We start from the raw sequence: 20,269 nt of genomic DNA on the forward strand, positions 1-20,269 counted from the left end.
CCCATCTCTGCACCCCAGCCCAAGCCTCCCCTCGAGCCGCGGGCCCCAAGCCCTGGATGGCCTCGGACCCTGCCGAATTGGTTACTTTTCCCAGTGACCCTGCCTGGCTCCGCCAGGACCGCCGACCTCAGCGCCAGGGACAGCAGCTTAGACAATGGACCTTAGTTATCTCACGTCCTGGGGGCTGCATGTCCGAGGCCCAGGGGTGGGCGCCCGGCTCCCCGAGGCTCCTCTCCAGTCCCCAGTGGCCGTCCTCCCCGAGTCCCCACAGGGCCTCTGCTCTGTGCCCTCCTGCGTCCACACCTCCTCCTCTTATAAGGAATGCGTCAGGCGGGACCAGGGCCCACCCTCATTTTATTATTTAGAGGCCCGGTGCACGGAATTTGTGCACTGGGGAGGAGGGGTCCCGGGTCCCTCAGCCTGGACTGCACCCTCGCTCCTTACTGCCGCCTGCTGGCTGCTCCTTAGCGCTGCCATGGAGGTGGGAGAGGCTCCGCCACCACCTGTGCTTGCCAGCCATGAGCCCGGCTTCTGGCTGAGTGGTGCTCCCCCTGGGAGTGCACTGACCATCAGGGGCAGCTCCTGCATTGACGTCTGCCCCCAGGTGGTCAGTGTATGTCATAGCACCTCTTGTTTTGTTGTTCCATAGGTTTGTATATTAAGGTTTTATTAAATAGGATTTTTAATTGTCACTCAAGGATATTTTTCTATTGATTTTAGAGTGAAAGGGGGGAGGAGAAGAGAAACATCGGTTGGTTGCCTCCCATGCAGGCCCAAGAGGGAAAGACAGAAATATCGATATGAGAGAAACACACTGACTGGTTGTCTCCTGCACGGGCCCTTGACCAGGGCCTGGGCCGGGGAGGAGCCTGCAGTCGAGGTACAGCCTTTGACCAGATCTGAACCCGGGACCCTTCAGTCCACAGGTGGCGCTCCATCCACTGAGCCAAACCAGCTAGGGCCCACCCTCATTTTAACTTCCTCTTCTCCGAGGTCCAATCTACTAATGGGTTGTGTTCTGAGGCTGCACCGTGTGAATGTGTGTGGGGGGGCATTAGGTTCAGCCCCAACAATGGTCTCCGCCCACTGTCACAGCCCCATCTTCCTCCAGGACTGCTCCTGCAGGTCCTCGACCTTCTGGCCCCTCTGTGTTAAAAAGTGGGTCCAGTCAAAACCGGTTTGGCTCAGTGGATAGAGCATTGGCCTGTGGACTGAAGGGTCCCGGGTTCGATTCCGGTCAAGGGCATGTACCTTGGTTGTGGGCACATCCCCAGTGGGGTGTGTGTAAGAGGCAGCTGATCAGTGTTTCTCTCTCATCAATGTTTCTAACTATCACTCTCTTCCTCTCTGTTAAAAATTTAAAAAAAAAAAAAAAAAAAAAAAAAAAAGTGGGTCCAGTCTGCTCTAAACCCCTGCCCTCTGCCCTCCCTCAGCCAGGCATTGCCCGGGGGGAGATGGAAGGCTCCCAGCCAGTCTGAGGCAGAGCCTGCCTACTGTCCCCCAATACTGGCTCTCCCTTCTCGCTCAGACACAGGACTTTGTCAGGGCGTGGGCTGCCCCCACTTTGTGGGGGGTGCCTGTGCGCAGGTGTGCAGGATGTAGGTCTGGCCGGCGCCGTGCGAGCAGCACAGGGAGCGCACTGCTCTCTCCTTCCTGTGAGCGGACAAAGCCTCGATGGCTGGGGCTGGCGCAGCGGCCTGGGGCCATGAGGTGGATTTAGAAGGGGCCATGGAGCAGGGGATGGACTGAGGGGCCGCCCACCTGACTTTTACACGGCTGCCCTGGGCTTCCTCCACCGCTCTCCCACCCCGAGTTGTGGCAGGCACACAGCAGGTGCTCATAGGTGTTCTTTGAACGCCCGCCGGGGCGAGAGGCACGGGGCTGACCGGATGGATTGGGGTGGCCCTGTGCTGGGTGCCTTCAGCGTGCGGGGAAGCCAGCTGCAGAGGACCATGGACCTGCCCGGAGTTGACAGGTTCCCTCCTCTTCCTGTTGGGGTGGGGAGGGGGCTAGTCTTGCCCACTCGTGAGCTTCCCTTCTGTGAGGACAGAGCTCGGCCTTCCTCCGCCCGAGCAGTGACTTCATCGGACACGTGTGTGTGGGACGACAGGCGGGTGGGCACAGCCATGTCCTGCCCGGGACCAGCAGCTCGGGACCAGGTGCTGTTGGCTGTACCCTGTGGTCTGCTCCTCCACGCCAGGGAAACAGAACCCCCGCCCCCGCCCCGCCCCGCCCCGCCCACGGAGAGGCCTCACTGCCTTCCAGGGCCGGTGGGCGTGTCCAATCCTGGGGTTCGGTGTCAGGAACTGCCTGGCACTATGGTGACATTTGTCTCTCAGCTTCTTCCTGCTCCTGTAGCACTCGGCGGGAAGAGCGAGGTGTTTATTAGTCCACAAGCCCAGAATCGTCCCCCGGACGGTGGGGAATGGGCCCAGAAAGGGATTGCCAGTCCCGAGTGCAGAGTCCTCTCACACGCGCCCCGGGGTGCGGGGAGGGCCAGCCGGGGTGCGAGGTGCTGTGTTCTAGAACTCTCTGGGCCCAGGACCCGTGTGCCTGGCTGGGGCTCTCCTACGTGCGTTGATCTGTAAGAGGCAAACAGAGACAGATCCACAGCCTAAAGACGCACCCAGTTTTCTGTGGCAAAAACAGAGGCGGGGCCTCCAACCAGGATGCAGGCAGTGGAGGCCAGGACCAGGCCAATCCTCTGCCGTCTGATGCCCAGCTGCTCCATGCAGCCGTTTTCACAGGCGCCCACACTCCTCCCCCTGCCCCCTCCCCAGCCAGCCCCTATGGGCCTTCCTCCTGCTTACAGGGCTCCCAGTTCCATCTGCTGCCCCACCCCTTCCCCAGGAAGTGCCCGCGGGGGCACAGGCAGGAGGGAGACCCCGCCCAGCCTCCCCTCGAGCACCAGGCACAGCTCTGCCTGCCACGCCCGGCCTCTCACCTGCGCCCATGTCTGCGGGGAGCTTCCCCGTCTCCAGGAAGAGCCAGAGGTCGCTGCACTTCTGGGTCTCCACACGGGTCACCCCGTAGCTGGCCAAGGAGCCTGCGACTGTGGAGCAGAGGGGGGGCTGGGCCTCAGACGTGGGCACAGGATCCTCTGGGCAGATGGTGGTGGTGGGCATGGGCAGGGGTCACCCCCACCCCCCGGAACTGGAGCCCCATCCCCTGGAGGCAGCGATGTCCGGAACATAGCCCCCTGGGGCTCTTAGTGGGAACCGGCTCCTCTGAGGACCCAGCATCACCTCCAGCACCTTGAGGCCCGGGCGGGACCTGGGGTACCCACCCACGGCCACCAGGACGTTCCACTGGAAGGGGTACTTCAGCTTCCTCTGAATGAACATCTGCAGGCCCAGGGCCGTGCCGGTGCCTGCGGGGAGAGAGCCTCCTGGGGGGGGAGCCTCCTGGGGGGGAGCCTCCTGTGGGGGGGAGAGCCTCCTGGGGGGAGAGCCTCCTGGGGGGGAGCCTCCTGGGGAGAGAGCCTCCTGGGGGGGGAGCCTCCTGGGGGGGAGCCTCCTGTGGGGGAGAGAGCCTCCTGGGGGGGGAGCCTCCTGGGGGGGAGCCTCCTGTGGGGGGGAGAGCCTCCTGGGGGGAGAGCCTCCTGGGGGGGAGCCTCCTGGGGAGGGAGCCTCCTGGGGGGGGGAGAGCCTCCTGGGGGGGGAGCCTCCTGGGGGGGGGAGAGCCTCCTGGGGGGGGAGAGCCTCCTGGGGAGAGAGCCTCCTGCGGGGGGAGAGCCTCCTGGGGGGGGGAGAGCCTCCTGGGGGGGGAGCCTCCTGGGGGGGGAGCCTCCTGGGGGGGGGGAGCCTCCTGGGGGAGAGAGCCTCCTGGGGGGGGGAGCCTCTTGGGGGGGGGGAAGAGCCTCCTGGGGGGGGAGAGCCTCCTGGGGGGAGAGCCTCCTGGGGGAGAGAGCCTCCTGGGGGGGAGCCTCCTGGGGGGGAGCCTCCTGTGGGGGGGAGAGCCTCCTGTGGGGAGAGCCTCCTGGGGGGAGAGCCTCCTGGGGAGGGAGCCTCCTGGGGGGGGGAGAGCCTCCTGGGGGGGGGAGAGCCTCCTGGGGGGGGGAGCCTCCTGGGGAGAGAGCCTCCTGGGGGGGGAGAGCCTCCTGGGGGGGGAGCCTCCTGGGGGGGGGAGAGCCTCCTGGGGGACAGAGCCTCCTGGGGGGGAGCCTCCTGGGGGGGAGCCTCCTGGGGGGGGAGCCTCCTGGGGGGGGGAGCCTCCTGGGGGGGAGCCTCCTGGGGGGGAGCCTCCTGTGGGGGGAGCCTCCTGGGGGGAGAGCCTCCTGGGGGGGAGCCTCCTGGGGGGGAGCCTCCTGGGGGGGGGAGAGCCTCCTGGGGGAGAGAGCCTCCTGGGGAGAGAGCCTCCTGGGGAGGGAGCCTCCTGGGGGGGGAGAGCCTCCTGGGGGGGGGAGCCTCCTGGGGGGGGGAGAGCCTCCTGGGGGAGAGAGCCTCCTGGGGGGGGAGCGCCTCCTGGTGGGGGAGAGCCTCCTGGGGGGGGGAGAGCCTCCTGGGGGAGAGCCTCCTGGGGGGGGAGAGCCTCCTGTGGGGGAGAGCCTGGGGGAGAGCCTTCCGGGGACAGAGCCTCCTGGGGGGGGAGAGCCTCCTGGGGGGGGAGAGCCTCCTGGGGGAGAGAGCCTCCTGGGGAGAGAGCCTCCTGGGGGGGGGAGAGCCTCCTGGGGGGGAGCCTTCCGGGGACAGAGCCTCCTGGGGACAGGCTGGCTGGAACCGGCGCAGCCCCGCACCTTCCGGCACCCAGCACTGCAGGCCTGCCTGCCTGCCGGGGAGGCAGATGGGGACCGAGGTGAGGGCTGCACCCCTGGCATCTGCCCCGGCCTACCTGTGACAAGGGTGACAATGCCCTTCATGAAGGCGCTCGACTGGCAGGCGGCGTACTCGCCCAGCCCCTGCGGGAGGAGAGGGGGGAGAGGGGGGAGAGGGAGGGGAGGAGGGAGAGGGAGGGGGAAGAGGGAGGGGGAGAGGAAGGAGAGAGGAAGGGAAGGAGGGAGGGGGAGGGGGGAGAAGAAGGAGAGAGGAAGGGGAGAGGAAGGAGAGGAGGGAGAGAGGAAGGGGAGGAGGGAGAGGGAGGGAAGGGGAGAGGGCGGGTCACGGCTCAGGCCCCGCCCTCTGCCTTCGCCGGCGCTCCCGCCCCTCCGCCCCTCCTCTCGGCACTCACCGTGAGGCCCCGGCGCTCGGGCACATCCCACCGCCCCTGCCCACCAGGATACCCCCGCGGGGTGCCCCATCCCCACAGCACAGGGTCCTGACTCTGCCTACCGAGCCCCGCCCCGCGCCCCAGGCGGCCTTCTCACCGGGTGCTTGGCGGCTACGGCGTCGTCCACCCGGGACAGCCCCAGGTTCACCATGGCTGGTGGGGCCTGGCCGCCGTCTGCGCAGGCGCAGGCGCAGGCGCAGGCGCAGGCAGACGTGCCGGGAGGGGCGGGGCTTGGGGAAGAGGCGGGGCATTGAAGGCTTATCTGCGCAGGTGCTGGAGGAGGGCGTGGCGGAAAGGGGCTATGCCTTGAGCCTATTTGCGCATGTGCGGGCAGAAGGGCGGGCGGGGCTTAGGGAAAGGGGCGGGGCCTTGAGAGCCTATCTGCGCAGGTGCGGGAGGAGGCCGGGGCGGGGCGTGGTCCAGATGGGCGGGGCGAGCCGGAAGTAGGGTCGGGACCTGACGCGCCCCGCAGCCCGGGTTCTGTGACGTTGCGCGGCGGGAGGTGGGGTCGCGCTCCCCATCACCGGCCCCACGCGGTCCCACCGTGTGCAGTGCTCTGCCGGCCGCCCCCAGCACACGGCCTCCGGTCTGGGCTGTGAGAGCCCAACCCGTTCGGAGTGAGCCCGGGCGGCCTAGGCGGGCTGCAGGCCTCGCTCAGGATCTCGCCTCTGGGGGCCTCCGGCAGCTCCACGGGAATGCTGCTGGGGTCCCCGCCAGATAGCCGGTGGGGTCCAGAGGGGCGAGCTCCCTGCTCTCCCGCGGGTTTCTCCCGGCTCCAGGAGGGGCCCTGGCCCTGCAGGCTGTGTGGGTGTGCCTGTGTGCACATTGGGAGTTGCATGGGTGTGTGGGTGTGTGAGGCGGTGGGAGGACCCCCGCGCACCTTGCCAGCAGGAGATTACTGAAGGATATCAGGCTCCAGATTAGCAGGATAATGGAGTCCCTTGGGCCTTGCTAACCCCAGGAAGGACTGAATCTTTGACTTTGTTTGTTTTTTATTTCAGAGAGGAAGTGGGCGGGAGAAAGAAACATCAACGATGAGAATCATTGATTGGCTGCCTCCTGCATGTTCCCCACTGGATGCCCTGACCTGTGTAAAAGAAAAGAGCCACATGCTAACCTGACAAGCTCAGGGAAGGCCTGCGTGGCGGTCTTGCAAACCCAGAGACCTAAGATAACCACAAAAGATGGTTTGAAAATTAAATATCTAACAGGTTATAGTAGGTAGTCATGTCCCAGATATTATCCCAGACAAATATCAACTTCGATCTTTTTACTGAGCCCATTTGCCTTTTTGCCCCTAAGATAACATATCTGTGAGATGTCTGGGTAACTTGTAACTTCCCTTTTTTCTGGAGCCCCTGGGGTACAACCATTGTGGTGGGCGCCAGGACAGATGCCTCAGATTCCTTCGTTATTATGTTAATTGTTCCTGCACTCACCTGAGTACACTCCATCATTTTACTTTTTATCCAATCCCAGGACTTTCCCACCGCTTTGCTTTCTCCCGCCTCCTTACTCCATCACCAATGAATTTCATGTAACCCACCTATGTCCCTCCTTTGATTTCAGTGTATAAATAGAGAAATGTAACCCGCCATTCTTTGGAGCATTATCTCAATCCATTGAGGTTCTGCTCAAATAAACTCACAAAAATTCTTTACAGGTTTCAATGTTTTTTTTCCCTTCTCGTTAACACCGGTAATGGAATTGTGATCGACGCTCAACCCTTGAGCCACGCGGGCCAGGCTGAATGTCTTCTTTGTTGAAATTTCTTTTTAGCCCTAACCAGTGTGGCTCCAGATAGAGCTTTGGCCTGTGCACCGAAGGGTCCCAAGTTCGATTCTGGTGGGGGGCATGTACCTTGGTTGTGGGCACCTCCCCAGTAGGGGGTGTGCAGGAGGCAGCTGATTGTGTTTCTCTCTCATCAATGTTTCTCTCTATCCCTCTCCCTCTCTGTAAAAAAATCAATAAAATATATTTTAAAAAATGTCTTTTTAGCCGAAACTGGTTTGGCTCAGTGCATAGAGCGTCGGTCTGTGGACTGAAAGGTCCCAGGTTTGATTCTGGTCAAAAGCATGTACATTGGATGTGGGCACATCCCTGGTAGGGGGTGTGCAGGAGGCAGCTGGTTGATGTTTTTCATCGATGTTTCTAACTTTCTATCCCTCTCCCTTCCTCTCGGTAAAAAATCAATAAAATATATTTTTAAAAAATGTCTTTTAAACCATGTTTCCCCGTTTGTGGTTTTTTTTTTGTTGTTGTTTTACATTGGGAGGTTTCTTGAGTCTTAGCGTTCTTGGTAGATGCTGGGTCCGAGTTGTTTATCAGGTGCATGTTGTGTAAGTATTTTCCTGGGGATACTTTGCCTGTCTTCTGTCCTGTGACTCTGGGACGCAGCAGCTGAGCACTGGCACAGCCTCCGCTCCACCCCTCCCTCCCCCTGGCGACCAGGGTCTTTCTCCCACCCCAGACCCCTTCCCCTCTGGGGCACTGGTGGTTCCAGCCCTTCCCAGGGACCCAGGGGCATCTGGTGGGGTGCCCAGGCTACATGCTGCTCCTGGCACGATGCCCCTGGGTGCTTGGTCTGCATGGCCATGAGACGCTGCCTGCAGAGGCCTTGGCACCCCAGGCCCCTGCCAGCCGCCAGCCGCCAGCCGCCAGCCGCAGTGCCTCCCTGGCGATACTCCTGCCCAAATACTTATGCAACCGGTGATAAGGCGACTTAGAGACCATAATCCGTCCTGAGTGACAGCTCACCCCACTCTCCGTCCTGCTTGCTGGAGGCCCAGCTGGTGGCTTCATGGGGATTTTTTTTGGGGGGGGCAATGGAGGTCTGGAGTGAGGGGCGCCCAGGCCTTTGGTGTCCCCTCTGTCACAGCTGCCCTGGCACAGGCTCTGCCCCTGGACAAGGTCCACAGGCTGGGCCAGTGGTGCCTTCATGGCTGTGGGGGGGGCAGAGGGAGTGAGGACTATGGGGGACCCAGGCCCCGAGTGAGGCCGCTGGCTAGAGCAAGCCTGAGCCTGACTGCTCCCCGCAGCACCCCCGAGGGCCCTGGGTCCCCTGCCCTAGCCACACCTGAGGTGGACGGGGGGCCTGAGGTCCGAGTCTCTGCTGGGGACCCCAGGACTGCCTGGCAGGTTGGGGGGCAGATCCCCAGCAGGGCAGAGGCAGGTGACGCCCTCCGGGAAGTGACCCCTGGAGCCCGTGGGGACACTTAGAGATTGTGCCAAACAATGGACAAAGGAGCTGTGGTTTCCGGGGCCCGCACCCCTCCCGCCGGCCAGCCTGCCCATCTGGTGAGCAGGCCGCAGGGCTGGGCTATAAAGCCGGGCCCGCGGGCGCTCAGACACGGTCAGGACCAGAGACAGGCATGGGGATGCAGTCCGTCCTGCTGGGCCGGGTCCTGGTGCTGCTCTGGGTGTCCACAGCTTGGGCTGATGTCCTGGTGCAGCCAGATTTTGATGCCAAGAAGGTACCGAGGCCGCCGAGCCGTGTGGTGCTGTGCTGTGGAGGGGCCGTGGTGGGGCTGGGGGCTGAGCTGCTGAAACCCACAGCGATGGGGTCACAGTCAGAGCTGTCTCCCCCTGCTAGGCCTGGGGCCTGCGACCCTTTAGACCTGCTCTCTATGGAACCCCAAAGTCCCCCTGTGGGATGACGGCTGACCCATTTCCCAGGGGGTATGGAGGTTCGCAGTGGCGGTGTGACCTGCCCCACACGGCCGTCAGCACAGGGCCCTCGTCCACCCAGTCGCAGGCCCAGGCGGTGGGCAGAGCGCTCTGGGGACCCGCCGTGTGGGCTCGGATGAGTCCGGGTTCTGGGTGACGGCCTTGTGCTCCCGGGCCCGAGCCGGCCGGTCACCGAGCTCCTCGCAGTTCTCAGGCCTCTGGTACGTGGTCGCCATGGCCTCCGACTGCAAGGTCTTCCTGGACAAGAAGGACCACCTGCTGATGTCCACCAGCACCGTGGCCGCTGAGGCCGGGGGCAACCTCAGCGTCCACATGGCGTTCCCCTGGTGAGCCGGCGGGCGGTGCCGCTGGCGGGCGGGGGGGCCTGGGCAGCTCGGAGAGTGAGTGGGCTGTGACCCTCAGGGGTGACGGCTGCAACCGGGTGGACGCCGAGTTCCTAAAGGTGGGCATGGAGGGACACTTCCGAGTCCCAGGTAGGTCCTCCCCCTCTCCCCCTCACAGGCCCCTGATGCCGGTTCTCCAGGGGGTGATCCTGGGACTGACTGTCCTTAAACCAGGACCCCCTCCACCCCCATCTCCTGCCCCTCTCCCTTCGCCCCTGGGAGCGGAGGCGGGTGTGGGGGGTCGGTCCAGGGCCCCTGCAGCTCTCCTCCTCCCCAGACATGGGCTACCTGGACCTGCGCATCGCGAACACGGACTACTGCTCCTTCGCCGTGGTCTACATCTACAAGGAGCTGGAGGGGGCGCTCAGCACCATGGTGCAGCTCTACAGTGAGGCCCCGCCCACCACCTGCACCCGCCCCGCCCACGGCCCCGCCCACCACCCATACCTGCCCTGCCCACGCCCCCTCACAAGTCTATACCCCGCCCATAACTCCGCCCACAATCTATATCCGTCCAACCCCGCCCACAACCTACACCGCCCCGCCCCGCCCCGCCCACCATGCCCGCCCACCGTCTCCTCCTGGCCCCGCCCCTTCAGGGCCGGCCCGAATCCTCCTCGGCCTCCTGGTCACGAACTCCCAAGCCCGGGCGGGAGGTCCGGTCCGGTGTGAGGGGTGTGACGGGGCGGCGGGACTCCCCGGCTTCGCTGGGGGGCTTGGCGGGAGGGGCCCCCTCTGGCCTCCTGAGGGCGGGGACCCCCTTCCTGGCGGCCTGAGCCCCAGGACCAGGGCGGAGAGCCTATTGGGCTTTCATTCCCGGGGGGTCTGCGGAGTGGCGCTCCCCAAACCGCGGGGTTCACAGGGGCCCTCTGCCCCAGGCCGGACCCAGGAAGCCAGTCCCCAGGCCCTGAAGGCCTTCCAGGACTTCTACCCGACCGTGGGGCTCCCGGACGACATGGTGGCCATGCTGCCCAAGTCAGGTGCCGGCCCGACGCGCCGCCTCGCGCCTCCCCCCTGCCTCCCACCTCTCCCCTCCCGCCTCCCACTTCCCCTCCCCCTCCCCCTCCCGCCTCCCTCCTTCCGCCTCCCCCTCCACCCCTCCCCTCCCCTTTCCCCTCCCCTCTCCCCTCCCACCTCCCACCCCTCCCATCTCCCCCCTCCCGCCTCCCACCTCTCCCCTCCCGCCTCCCTCCTTCCCCCTCCCCCTCCCCCCCCTCCCCCTCCCCCTTCCCCTCCCCCTCCCCCTCTCCCTCCCCCCTCCCCCCCCCCCCTCCCCTCCCCCTCTCCCCTCCCGCCTCCCCCCCACTCCTCCCCCTCCCCCTTTTCCCTCCCGCCTCCCCCACCCCTCCCCCTCCCCCTCCCGCCTCCCCCCTTCTGCTTCCCCCTCCACCCCTCCCCCTCCCCCTTTCCCCTCCCCCCTCCCCCTTTTCCCTCCCGCCTCCCCCCACCCTTCCCCCTCCCCCCTCCCGCCTCCCCCCTCCGCCTCCCCCTCCCCCCCTCCCCCTCCCCCTTTCCCCTCCCCCTCTCCCCTCCCGCCCCTCCCCCACCCCTCCCATCTCCCCCTTCCCGCCTCTCCCCCTCCCGCCTCTCCCCCCCACCCGGCCGCGCCCCATCTCCACCTCGCGCCTCCCCCCCTGCCTCCCACCTCACCACTCCCGCCTCCCCCCACCAAGCTCCGCCCCGCCCTGGCCAACCCTGCAGCACCGAGCCCTGCCCCTCCCTGACCAGATCCCTCCAAACCACGCCCACCAGGCAGCGCCAAGCCCCGCCCACCACTCCAATCCCCGCCCCAGGCCCCGCCCCCAGGCTAGATCCACAAAGCCACGCCCACCCACAAGATCTTGTCAGGCCCCGCCCACCAGGCCCCGCCCATCCAAGCCAGATCTCGCTCTGAATCCCTGAGCCAGCAGCCAGGGGCTAGGCTGGCAGCGCCTCCAGCATCTCCTGCCCACAGCCCCTTCCTCCCCAGCACCCGGAGGGGAGGTCTGGGAGCCCAGAAGGGACAGTCTTTCGGCTCCAGCCTCTGGGTTTGGCTGCATGGTCCCCAGGGGTGGGGACGTGGTGGGCGTGTCCGCCCACTCCGCCTCTCACTGTCTGTCTTCCTTTCTGCAGATGCGTGTTCCCCGGGGGGCGCGGAGGCACCCTGACACCCCTGCAGACTCACCTGGCCCCTTCCCAGGCCGAGGCCGGGTAATCCTCGCTCCTGTCCTGCAGGCCTGCCCCTCCTCCCCAGGCCTCCTGCTCTCCCACCACGCCCCCTTGGCATGGTTCTGCCTGGGTTTGGTGCTTCAGTCTCAGCTCATCCCCTCCAGGAAGTCCCCCGGACTTCCTACGTCTGCCCTAACAAACGGCCACCAGTGGGCAGCACGGGTCCTACACCGAGGTGTGGGCAGGCAGGGCTGGCTCGCCCGGGGCTCCAGGGGAGACCCCTGCCACCAGGAGCCGGCAGCCTGGCCTCCCTGGATCTGTGGACTTGACCTCCCATCTCTGCTCCACTGCCCATGGCCAGCTCCCTCCGTGTGCCTGTGTCCACATGTCCTTCTTCTTCTTTTTTTTTTAAAAAAAATATTTTATTGATTTTGCACAGAGAGGAAGGGTGAGAGATAGAGTTAGAAACATCGATGAGAGCCGAGACCGGTTTGGCTCAATGGATAGAGCGTCGGCTTGGGGACTGAAGGGTCCCGGGTTCGATTCCGGTCAAGGGCATGTACCTTGGTTGCGGGCACATCTCCAGTAGGGGGTGTGCAAGAGGCAGCTGATCGATGACTCTGTTTCTAACTCTCTATCTCTCTCCCTTCTTCTCTGTACAAAATCAATAAAATATATTAAAAAAAAAAAAAAAAAAAAAAAAGAAACATCGATGAGAGAGTCATCGATCAGCTGCCTCTTGCACACCCCCTACTGGAGATGTACATGCCCTTGACCGGAATCGAACCCGGGACTCTTCAGTCCCCAGGCCGATGCTCTATCCATTGAGCCAAACCAGTTTCGGCAAACGTCCTTCTTCTGAGAAGGACACCCGCCATGGCTGTGGGGCCCACCCTAAATCCGGGGCTATCTCAAAGTGAGACCTTAACTCATTACTCCTGAGAGAACCCATTTCCCAAAGAGGCCACATGCAAAGTTCGGGCGGACTTGAATGTTGGGGGGACCCTATCAAACCCGGTGCCCTCCGTGTCCCTTTGTGCCCCAGCTCACCCCGTGGGCATCAGGCCGCTGCTTGGGAAGGCCTGGGTCCTCGGCCTCTCTCCCTGGGGGACCCCTTTCGCTGCCCTCACAGGGAGCCCTCGGTGCACGCAGGCAGGTGGGCTCCTGGGGACACATGGGGGCCCACCAGGCCCCTCCCCCAGGCTCCTGGAGGAGAATCCGGGAACCCCAATGAAGCAGTAAGTGCCAGATGGGGTGTGCCAGCCGGCAGGTCGGGAGGCGGCCGTGGCCTCTCCTGCAGTCTGGGCGGCACAGGGCAGCTCCCTCTTCGTCCTGCACCCTGTGCCCTGGGCCCCTGGCCGTCCTGGCCTCGAACCCAGGGTCCCAGGGACGCCGGGCTGCTCCAGCTTTTCGTGGGTCTGGCTGACGCCGCTCGGCATCCTGGTGCCGCCTTCTGCCCGGCACATGGGTGGCTGCTTCAGAAGCATTCCGGGAGGCGGGGGAGGAGAGGGGGGGAATTGAGCCAAACCCCGCTGTTCCGGAAGGTTCACCTGCAGAGAGCGTGAGCCCCCTCTTCCTGCTCTGTGCCCCTCCCCCCAGATGGTCTTTAAAAAAAATAAGTTTTAATTTCAGAGAGGGAGAGGTAGAGAGAGATAGACATCGAAACATCCATGATGAGCGAGAATCACTAGTTGGCTGCCTCCCGCACGCCCCCACTGGGGATTGAGCCTGCAGCCCGGCCTGTGCCCTTGACCGAAATCGAACCCAGGACCCCTCGGTCCTCAGGCCAACGCTCTCATCCACTGAGCCACACCAGCCAGGGCTCCATGGTCTTAACAAGGAAAAGCAGCGTGGGGGTCAGGGGCCTCTCGAGGGCCAGCTCTCGGGTGCCGGGCTGTGGGCTCTGCGGGGTTCACTGGCCACTGAGTCACTTCCACACCAGCCTCACCACCGGCCCTGGGGCTGGGTCCCTGGGCCTCCTGGGCGCGGTGGGGGTGTGTGTCCTGGGGAGCAGTGGGGGTGTGTGTCCTGGGGCGCGGTGGGGGTGTGTGTCCTGGGGAGCAGTGGGGGTGTGTGTCCTGGGCCTCCTGGGGCGCGGTGGGGGTGTGTGTCCTGGGGCCTCCTGGGCGCGGTGGGGGTGTGTGTCCTGGGGCCTTCTGGGCGCAGTGGGGGTGTGTGTCCTGGAGCGCAGTGGGGGTGTGTGTCCTGGGCCTCCTGGGGCGCAGTGGGGGTGTGTGTCCTGGGGCCTCCTGGGCGCAGTGGGGGTGTGTGTCCTGGGCCTCCTGGGCGCAGTGGGGGTGTGTGTCCTGGGGCCTCCTGGGCGCAGTGGGGGTGTGTGTCCTGGGGCCTCCTGGGCGGGGTGAGGGTGTGTGTCCTGGGGCCTCCTGGGCGCAGTGGGGGTGTGTGTCCTGGGCCTCCTGGGCGCAGTGGGGGTGTGTGTCCTGGGCCTCCTGGGGCGCAGTGGGGGGGTGTGTCCTGGGGCCTCCTGGGGCGCGGTGGGGGTGTGTGTCCTGGGGCCTTCTGGGCGCAGTGGGGGTGTGTGTCCTGGGGCCTCCTGGGCGCAGTGGGGGTGTGTGTCCTGGGGCCTCCTGGGCGTGGTGGGGGTGTGTGTCCTGGGCCTCCTGGGCGCAGTGGGGGTGTGTGTCCTGGGGCCTCCTGGGCGCGGTGGGGGTGTGTGTCCTGGGGAGCAGTGGGGGTGTGTGTCCTGGGCCTCCTGGGGCGCAGTGGGGGTGTGTGTCCTGGGGCCTCCTGGGCGCAGTGGGGGTGTGTGTCCTGGGGAGCAGTGGGGGTGTGTGTCCTGGGCCTCCTGGGGCGCAGTGGGGGTGTGTGTCCTGGGCCTCCTGGGGCACAGTGGGGGAAGGGGTGTTTCCGCATCCCCAGAACTCTGGGCAGCGGAACAGCTCGCAGGGCCTTCAGGGGATGGGTGAACGGGCGAATGGCTGAAGGGGGCGGTCGGTGTGCGGGGGGCGGCTGGGGCGGCTGAGGGGCGTTGGCCGAGGGGGAGGGCGGATGGCTGACAACGCCTTTCCCTCCGTGCAGGGCAAGCGGAGCAGCGGGCCTCACTCGTCACCCCCCGCCTTCCAGACCCCGGTCCTGCCCACCCCCTCCTGCTCACCCCCATCCCGTGGGACGTCTTCCTGGGCCCCTTTCCCCCCCAATAAACTTATTTTACAGGCTCCAGGCTCCTCACTCCTTGGCCTGGGCTTCTGGGGAAACTGAGGCAGGGAGGTGGGTGAAGGGACTCTGGCTGCTGGGCTCCCCACGCTGACCCCATGGACTCCCAGCGGCTGCGAGAAAGCCAGGCCCCGGGGAAGACCAGCCTTGCTGCTGGGGCTCCGTGGCCGGAGCTGGATGATGGTCTGGGATCCGGATGTAAGTCTGAGCCCCGGATGTAGGTCTGGCTGCGTGGAGGGAAGTGTGGCCACTAGGGGGCGCCATGGGCCCAGGTGTGAGGTTTGGGTCAAGGGCAGGACTTCAGGGTGATGAAATGGTGATGTCGACTAGTGTGGTTATTTGGACTCCAATAAAGGAATAGGCAATGGATTCTTGTGTGGATCCCCGGAATGGCCTCTGGTCCTCGACATAAAGGTCCGGGACCCGGCCGAAACCGGTTTGGCTCAGTGGATAGAGTGTTGGGCTGCGGACTGCAGGGTCCCAGGTTTGATTCCGGTCAGGGGCACAAACTTTGGTTGTGGGCACATTCCCAGTGGTGGGTGTGCAGGAGGCAGCTGATGGATGTTTCTCCTTGATGTTTCTAACTCTCTATCCCACTCTCTTCCTCTCTTTGAAAAATCAATTAAAAGAAAGAAAAAGGTCTGGGACCCAGATGTGGGTGTGAGCCGGGATGGAGGTTGGGTCCTGGGAGGGCAGTTCGGGCCCGGCAGGGAGGTCAGGGCCCGGGGGCGGTCTGGCACCTCACTGGGACCTCTGGGTTAGGGAATGGTGGTCCGGGTCACAGACGGGGAGCTATGCCCCTGAGACAAGACCAGCTTCTGTGACTGAGGCCCGGGGCCGGGATAAGCTTCTGGGCCCGCCATCGTGGCCCCTGTGTGTGCTTCGGTGAGGCCCGGACATGGGTCCTGGTGGTGCCAGCGCACTGGGTGCCCTTGGCTGCCAGCCAGGCCCGTGTGGGCTGCTGGGCACAGGCCGTGAGCCACTGTGGCCCTTCCTTCACAGATGGAACCTGAGGCCCCCAGGTCAGCGCCTGGACCAGCCAGGGCCCGGCTGGGGCTCAGGCCCAGGGCTCCGGCTCCGGGGCCCGGCTCCATGCCGATCCTCGAGGAATGTGGGGGCCGGCCTCGCCGTTCCCCTCCCTGACGCCGAGCCTGCGGTCTCTGCCAGGAGCTCTGGGCGTCTCGGTGATGTCCGGTGCACACGCCTCAGAGGGCCCGTGTGGGCGGGCAAAAGGGCGCTGGAGGTCCCGCCTCACTGCTCATGGTGCCCTGCAGGGCGGCGCCGGAAGGAGGAGGCCTGAGAGCACTGACCTCCTCCTGCCCCTGGCCCCCCAGAGGCCGCAGGGGCCCCCACACTCCCTGTCTCCCCTCTGCTGCCCCGTCAAGCCCATGCCGGGGGCCCTGGCTCATCCCCCGGGGCCGGCCAGTCCTCCGCCTCCTCCCCCTGTGGCACTGCCCGTGGGTCACCCCCTGGGCCCCGGTGTGCCGGCCGGCTCTGAGCCCCCCAGCCTGACAGCCTGTGTCTTCACCCTGACCTGCTATCCTCTGGTCCCAGCCGGGAATGCATGCTTTGGGGGGCCGGGGGGAGGGGGGCAGGAGGCCTGGGCACGGCGGGAGGACACAGCACAGGAAGGACACAAGTAGACACGCAGTCGTGGTGGTGGGGGTGGTGGTGGGTCCCTGCAGAGGTCCCCCAGGCTGGCCCCCCCAGGCCTCAGGGACGCTCCCTCTGCAGGGACAGCTCTCCGGAGGCTCCCTGAGGGCTCCCGGAGGGCAGGCCGCTCGGCTCTGGGCACTGAGCGAGCCCTCGAGCGTTTGTCTGAGGCTGAGCCTCCACCTGTGAGCCAGGAGGTCAGGGTTCATCCCCGGTCGGGCCACAGGCCGGGGTTGCGGGCGCCATCCCCAGTGTGGAGCGGGCAGGAGGCAGCCGGTCCGTGATCCTCTCTCCTCGTTGATGTTTCTCTCTCCCTCTCTCCCCCTTCTTCTCTGAAAGCAATAAAAATACATTAAAGGCAGAGCCTGGCGGTGGGCCCTGAGGGCACCTGCTGGAGACGCCCGGTCCCGGTGTCTGTGGGGAGGAGCCGGGAGCCTGGGGTGCTCCGGCCCCTGTGGGGGGGGATCCCCTGCTCTCAGGCCGTCCCGGCCGGCCACCCCGGGCTGTGGGCGTCCGTCACAGGGCCCGACGGGCCTGCTGCGGAAGAGGCAGGCTCCCGGTGGGCTGTGGCCGGCGATTGCGTCACAGCCGCCGGGATATAAACCGGGAGCCGGGCGGCGGTGGGGAGAGTGCGGCAGCGATGGGGCCCCGGCTGCTGGGCGCCGTCCTGGGCCTGGTCCTGGTGCAGGTGCAGGTGGCCGTGCAGGACCTGGACCTGCAGAAGGTGGCTTCCCGGCCTCGTCCTGGGGAGGGCGTGGGGAGGGGCCTGTGTCCCCCCAGCCCCAGCTGAGGCTGGAGCGGAGGCCCCGACTGGGGCCCAGCACCCACCCAGGTCACCCCACCTGACGCTGGGGACACGGCTTCTTTTCTGTTGCAAAAACGGTCAAGAGTTTCCCTGGAGGACAGAGCTGTGCCTCTTCCTTAGGCCGCGAGCTGAGCTCCTGGGCGGTTTCACTCTCTCTCCCTCCCTCTCTCTCTCCTCTCTCTCCCCCTGCCCTCCCTCGTCCCTCCCGCGGGGACAGCACACAGGCCTGGGGGCGGGCTTCATGGGCGCGGCCGGCCGATGCCAGGAGGGACCCCTCCGGAGGGAGGCCACCTGCTCCTTTGCCTCGAGCCTCTCGCTGACCCCTGACCTTCCAGAACTGGCAGCTCCCTCCCCGGGGCCTGGGACCCACCCCTGCCTCTCCGTCTGTCCCGGCTGCCCCCACGGCCCCGGCTCTGTCCCTCCCTCTAGATTGCGGGATTCTGGCGGGAAGTGGGCGTGGCTTCCCACCAAAACCTGGCGCTGAAGACCCCGAAGCGGCCGGAGGCCCTGTTCCTGACGCTGCGCGGGGCCGAGCTGACCGTGAAGGCCGCGTACAACGGGTGGGCCGCTCCCCGCGCTCCGGGGAGCCGGGGGGGGCAGGTGGGCGCCAGGCCGCTCTGGGGCTTGGACAGTGTCCTCACTGGTCGGCCAGCCGCCGAGACCTTGACTTGCCTCCCCCGCTGAGTCCGACCCGGCTCTGAGCTGCACCCCTCGCGCTGGCCTCGGAGCTGAAGGTGGCTCCCTGGTCACAGAGCCCGGGGCGAGGGTGCTGGGGGACTCGCCCTGTCTTTCCTGAGGACTCCCCCCACCCCCCGAAGTGTGCCAGAGGGGGACGCAGCCTAAGGAGCACTCTGCTGCTTTCAGCTCAGGAGGCTGTGAGACAGAAAACATCGTGGGCGCAGAGGTCGACGTCTCGGGGAGATTTGTTTTTCCCGGTAAGAGCTGTCCCGTTGCTGCAAGTACAACCCTGAGGCCCTGCACACCCCACCGTGGCCTTGCTGTTCCCCTGCTGTTCCCACTCTGTTCCCTGCTGTTCCCACTCTGTTCCCACTCTGTTCCCTGCTGTTCCCACTCTGTTCCCTGCTGTTCCCCTGCTGTTCCCCTGCTGTTCCCGCTCTGTTCCCACTCTGTTCCCTGCGCTGTTCCCCTGCTGTTCCCACTCTGTTCCCACTCTGTTCCCTGCTGTTCCCACTCTGTTTCCCTGCTGTTCCCCTGCTGTTCCCACTCTGTTCCCACTCTGTTCCCTGCTGTTCCCGCTCTGTTCCCACTCTGTTCCCTGCTGTTCCCCTGCTGTTCCCACTCTGTTCCCATTCTGTTCCCCTGCTGTTCCCACTCTGTTCCCACTCTGTTCCCTGCTGTTCCCACTCTGTTCCCTGCTGTTCCCACTCTGTTCCCTGCTGTTCCCACTCTGTTCCCACTCTGTTCCCACTCTGTTCCCTGCTGTTCCCACTCTGTTCCCCTGCTGTTCCCACTCTGTTCCCTGCTGTTCCCACTCTGTTTCCCTGCTGTTCCCACTCTGTTCCCTGCTGTTCCCAATCTGTTCCCCGCTCCTCTCCACGCTCCAGACTCTCCCACCGTCTCACCCACAAGCCTGTCGTCCGTCAGGGCTGCTCCTGCCCGCCCCGCCCGCCGTGTTGCGGGGCTGGTGGGGTGGGGGGAGTCTGACCGGGCGCTGCTCCCAGCCTCGCCCCTCCCGCTCCCAGGCCGCAGGGAGATCCAGGTGATGGACACAGACTACGAGCGCTATGCCATCCTGCGGCTGTCGCTGCTCTGGCAGGGCCGGGCCTTCCACGTGCTCAAGTACTTCAGTGAGCGCCGGGCCGGGCTGCGGCCTGTGCCCCCGACCCGCTCAGCCCCCAGCCCCCAGCCCCCAGCCCCCAGCCCCCCGCTGCCCCTGCTGCCCCCCAGCCCCCCGCTGCCCCCGCTGCCCCCAGCCCCCCGCTGCCCCCGCTGCCCCCCTCAGCTCCCCACTGCCCCCCTCAGCCCCCCTCAGCCCCCCTCTTCCCCCCTCAGCCCCGCACTGCCCCCCCAGCCCCCCGCTGCCCCCACTTCTCCCCTCAGCCCCCCCACTGCCCCCCGCTGCCCCCCTCAGCCCCCCGCTGCCCCCCTCAGCCCCCCACTGCCCCCCTCAGCCCCCCACTTTCCCCCTCAGCCTCCCACTTCCCCCCTCAACGCCCCTCAGCTCCCCACTTCCCTCCACTCCCCCCACCCGCTGCCCCAGCCCGCAGCCTGGAGGACCAGGATGAGCCCGGCTTCTGGCGGTTCCGGGAGCTGACGGCCGACACTGGGCTGTACCTGGTGGCCCGGCACGGTGAGCCCGGCCGGGGGCGGGAGCGGGGCGCCGGGGGGGGGGGGCACGGTGAGCCCGGGCGGGGGTGGGGGCTGGGCGCCGGGGTGGGGTGGGGGGGGGCGCGTGGGCACGGTGAGCCCGGCCGGGGGCGGGGGCTGGGTGTTGCGGGGGGGTGGGGGGGGGGTGGGCACGGTGAGCCCGGCCGGGGGCGGGGGCTGGGTGCCGCGGGGGGGGGGGGCACGGTGAGCCCGGCCGGGGCGGGGGCTGGGTGCCGCGGGGGGGGGGGGCACGGTGAGCCCGGCCGGGGGCGGGGCTGGGTGCCGCGGGGGGGGGGGGCACGGTGAGCCCGGCGGGGGCGGGGGCTGGGTGCCCGGGGGGGGGGGGGGGGGCACGGTGAGCCCGGCCAGGGGCGGGGGGCTGGGCGCCCGGGGGGGGGGGTCCGAGCCGTCCCCCTCACTCGCCCGTCCGCAGGGCGCTGTGCCGAGCTCCTGAAGGAGGTGAGTGCTGGCCGCTCCGCCCCGGCCGCCGGCAGGACGCTCCCAGCCCCGGCCTCCGGGTGACAGGGAGCAGGGGGCCCGGGGGCGGCGGGGCAGGCTGGCTGGGGGGGCCCCTCTCCACGTAGCAGGCGGCCGGGGCTGTGGACGCTGACCTCCGGCCTGGGGCCATGTCCCACCCTCGCCCCCGCCCCCGTGGGCCCCGGCCTCCACACGGCCGAGGGGCGGCCGCCCCGCCTGACCCCGGCGGCCGGGACCCCAGCCCCCACGTCCGGCCGGCTGCCCGGGGCCGGGAGCCGCCGCCTGAGCCCCTTCTGTGTCACAGGAGCTGATCTAGGAGCCCGGTGCCAGGCCGGACGCTGGGAGCCCCTCCCGCCCCTCCTGCCTGCCCCTCCCGCCCCTCTTGCCCTCCTGCCCCTGCTCTGGCCCC

General features: G+C 66.6%; 3 protein-coding genes across 3 annotated transcripts; 2 read left to right on the top strand and 1 right to left on the bottom strand.

Moving 5' to 3' along the window:
• Nucleotides 1–2,370: 2,370 nt before the first annotated feature.
• On the bottom strand, nucleotides 2,371–5,470 carry TMEM141 (transmembrane protein 141). The gene is made up of 5 exons (XM_036416977.2): nucleotides 5,303–5,470; nucleotides 4,831–4,897; nucleotides 3,287–3,370; nucleotides 2,945–3,052; nucleotides 2,371–2,582 (listed from the first exon to the last, which is right to left on the bottom strand). Exons 1-5 carry the CDS (start codon nucleotides 5,354–5,356, stop codon nucleotides 2,569–2,571), a joined length of 327 nt encoding a protein of 108 aa, XP_036272870.1. The 5' UTR covers nucleotides 5,357–5,470; the 3' UTR covers nucleotides 2,371–2,568.
• Nucleotides 5,471–8,117: 2,647 nt separating this feature from the next.
• Nucleotides 8,118–14,597, top strand: LCN15 (lipocalin 15). The gene is made up of 7 exons (XM_036416956.2): nucleotides 8,118–8,678; nucleotides 9,079–9,218; nucleotides 9,295–9,365; nucleotides 9,553–9,663; nucleotides 10,154–10,255; nucleotides 11,388–11,465; nucleotides 14,463–14,597. The coding sequence occupies exons 1-6, from the start codon at nucleotides 8,577–8,579 to the stop codon at nucleotides 11,420–11,422; spliced, it is 561 nt and encodes a 186-aa protein (XP_036272849.1). The 5' UTR covers nucleotides 8,118–8,576; the 3' UTR covers nucleotides 11,423–11,465; nucleotides 14,463–14,597.
• Nucleotides 14,598–16,890: 2,293 nt separating this feature from the next.
• LCN8 (lipocalin 8) lies at nucleotides 16,891–19,905 on the top strand. Its single transcript, XM_036417006.1, has 6 exons — nucleotides 16,891–16,974; nucleotides 17,485–17,615; nucleotides 17,920–17,990; nucleotides 18,759–18,863; nucleotides 19,277–19,366; nucleotides 19,817–19,905. The coding sequence occupies exons 1-6, from the start codon at nucleotides 16,891–16,893 to the stop codon at nucleotides 19,903–19,905; spliced, it is 570 nt and encodes a 189-aa protein (XP_036272899.1).
• The last annotated feature ends 364 nt before the right edge of the window (nucleotides 19,906–20,269 follow it).

Source organism: Pipistrellus kuhlii, unplaced genomic scaffold (assembly GCF_014108245.1).
Source record: "Pipistrellus kuhlii isolate mPipKuh1 unplaced genomic scaffold, mPipKuh1.p scaffold_m20_p_57, whole genome shotgun sequence".
NCBI classification, from domain to species: domain Eukaryota; kingdom Metazoa; phylum Chordata; class Mammalia; order Chiroptera; family Vespertilionidae; genus Pipistrellus; species Pipistrellus kuhlii.

Coding starts and splice junctions, on each gene's coding strand:
- TMEM141 (XM_036416977.2), bottom strand. CDS start 5,356: ATGGTGAACCTGGGGCTGTCCCGGGTGGACGACGCCGTAGCCGCCAAG. Junction 4,898..5,302: donor CCGTAGCCGCCAAGCACCCG/GTGAGAAGGCCG, acceptor CTCCTCCCGCAG/GGGCTGGGCGAGTACGCCGC. Junction 3,371..4,830: donor CATTGTCACCCTTGTCACAG/GTAGGCCGGGGC, acceptor CTCTCCCCGCAG/GCACCGGCACGGCCCTGGGC.
- LCN15 (XM_036416956.2), top strand. CDS start 8,577: ATGGGGATGCAGTCCGTCCTGCTGGGCCGGGTCCTGGTGCTGCTCTGG. Junction 9,366..9,552: donor GGGACACTTCCGAGTCCCAG/GTAGGTCCTCCC, acceptor CCTCCTCCCCAG/ACATGGGCTACCTGGACCTG. Junction 9,664..10,153: donor CACCATGGTGCAGCTCTACA/GTGAGGCCCCGC, acceptor CCTCTGCCCCAG/GCCGGACCCAGGAAGCCAGT.
- LCN8 (XM_036417006.1), top strand. CDS start 16,891: ATGGGGCCCCGGCTGCTGGGCGCCGTCCTGGGCCTGGTCCTGGTGCAG. Junction 16,975..17,484: donor AGGACCTGGACCTGCAGAAG/GTGGCTTCCCGG, acceptor CCCTCCCTCTAG/ATTGCGGGATTCTGGCGGGA. Junction 17,616..17,919: donor GTGAAGGCCGCGTACAACGG/GTGGGCCGCTCC, acceptor TGCTGCTTTCAG/CTCAGGAGGCTGTGAGACAG.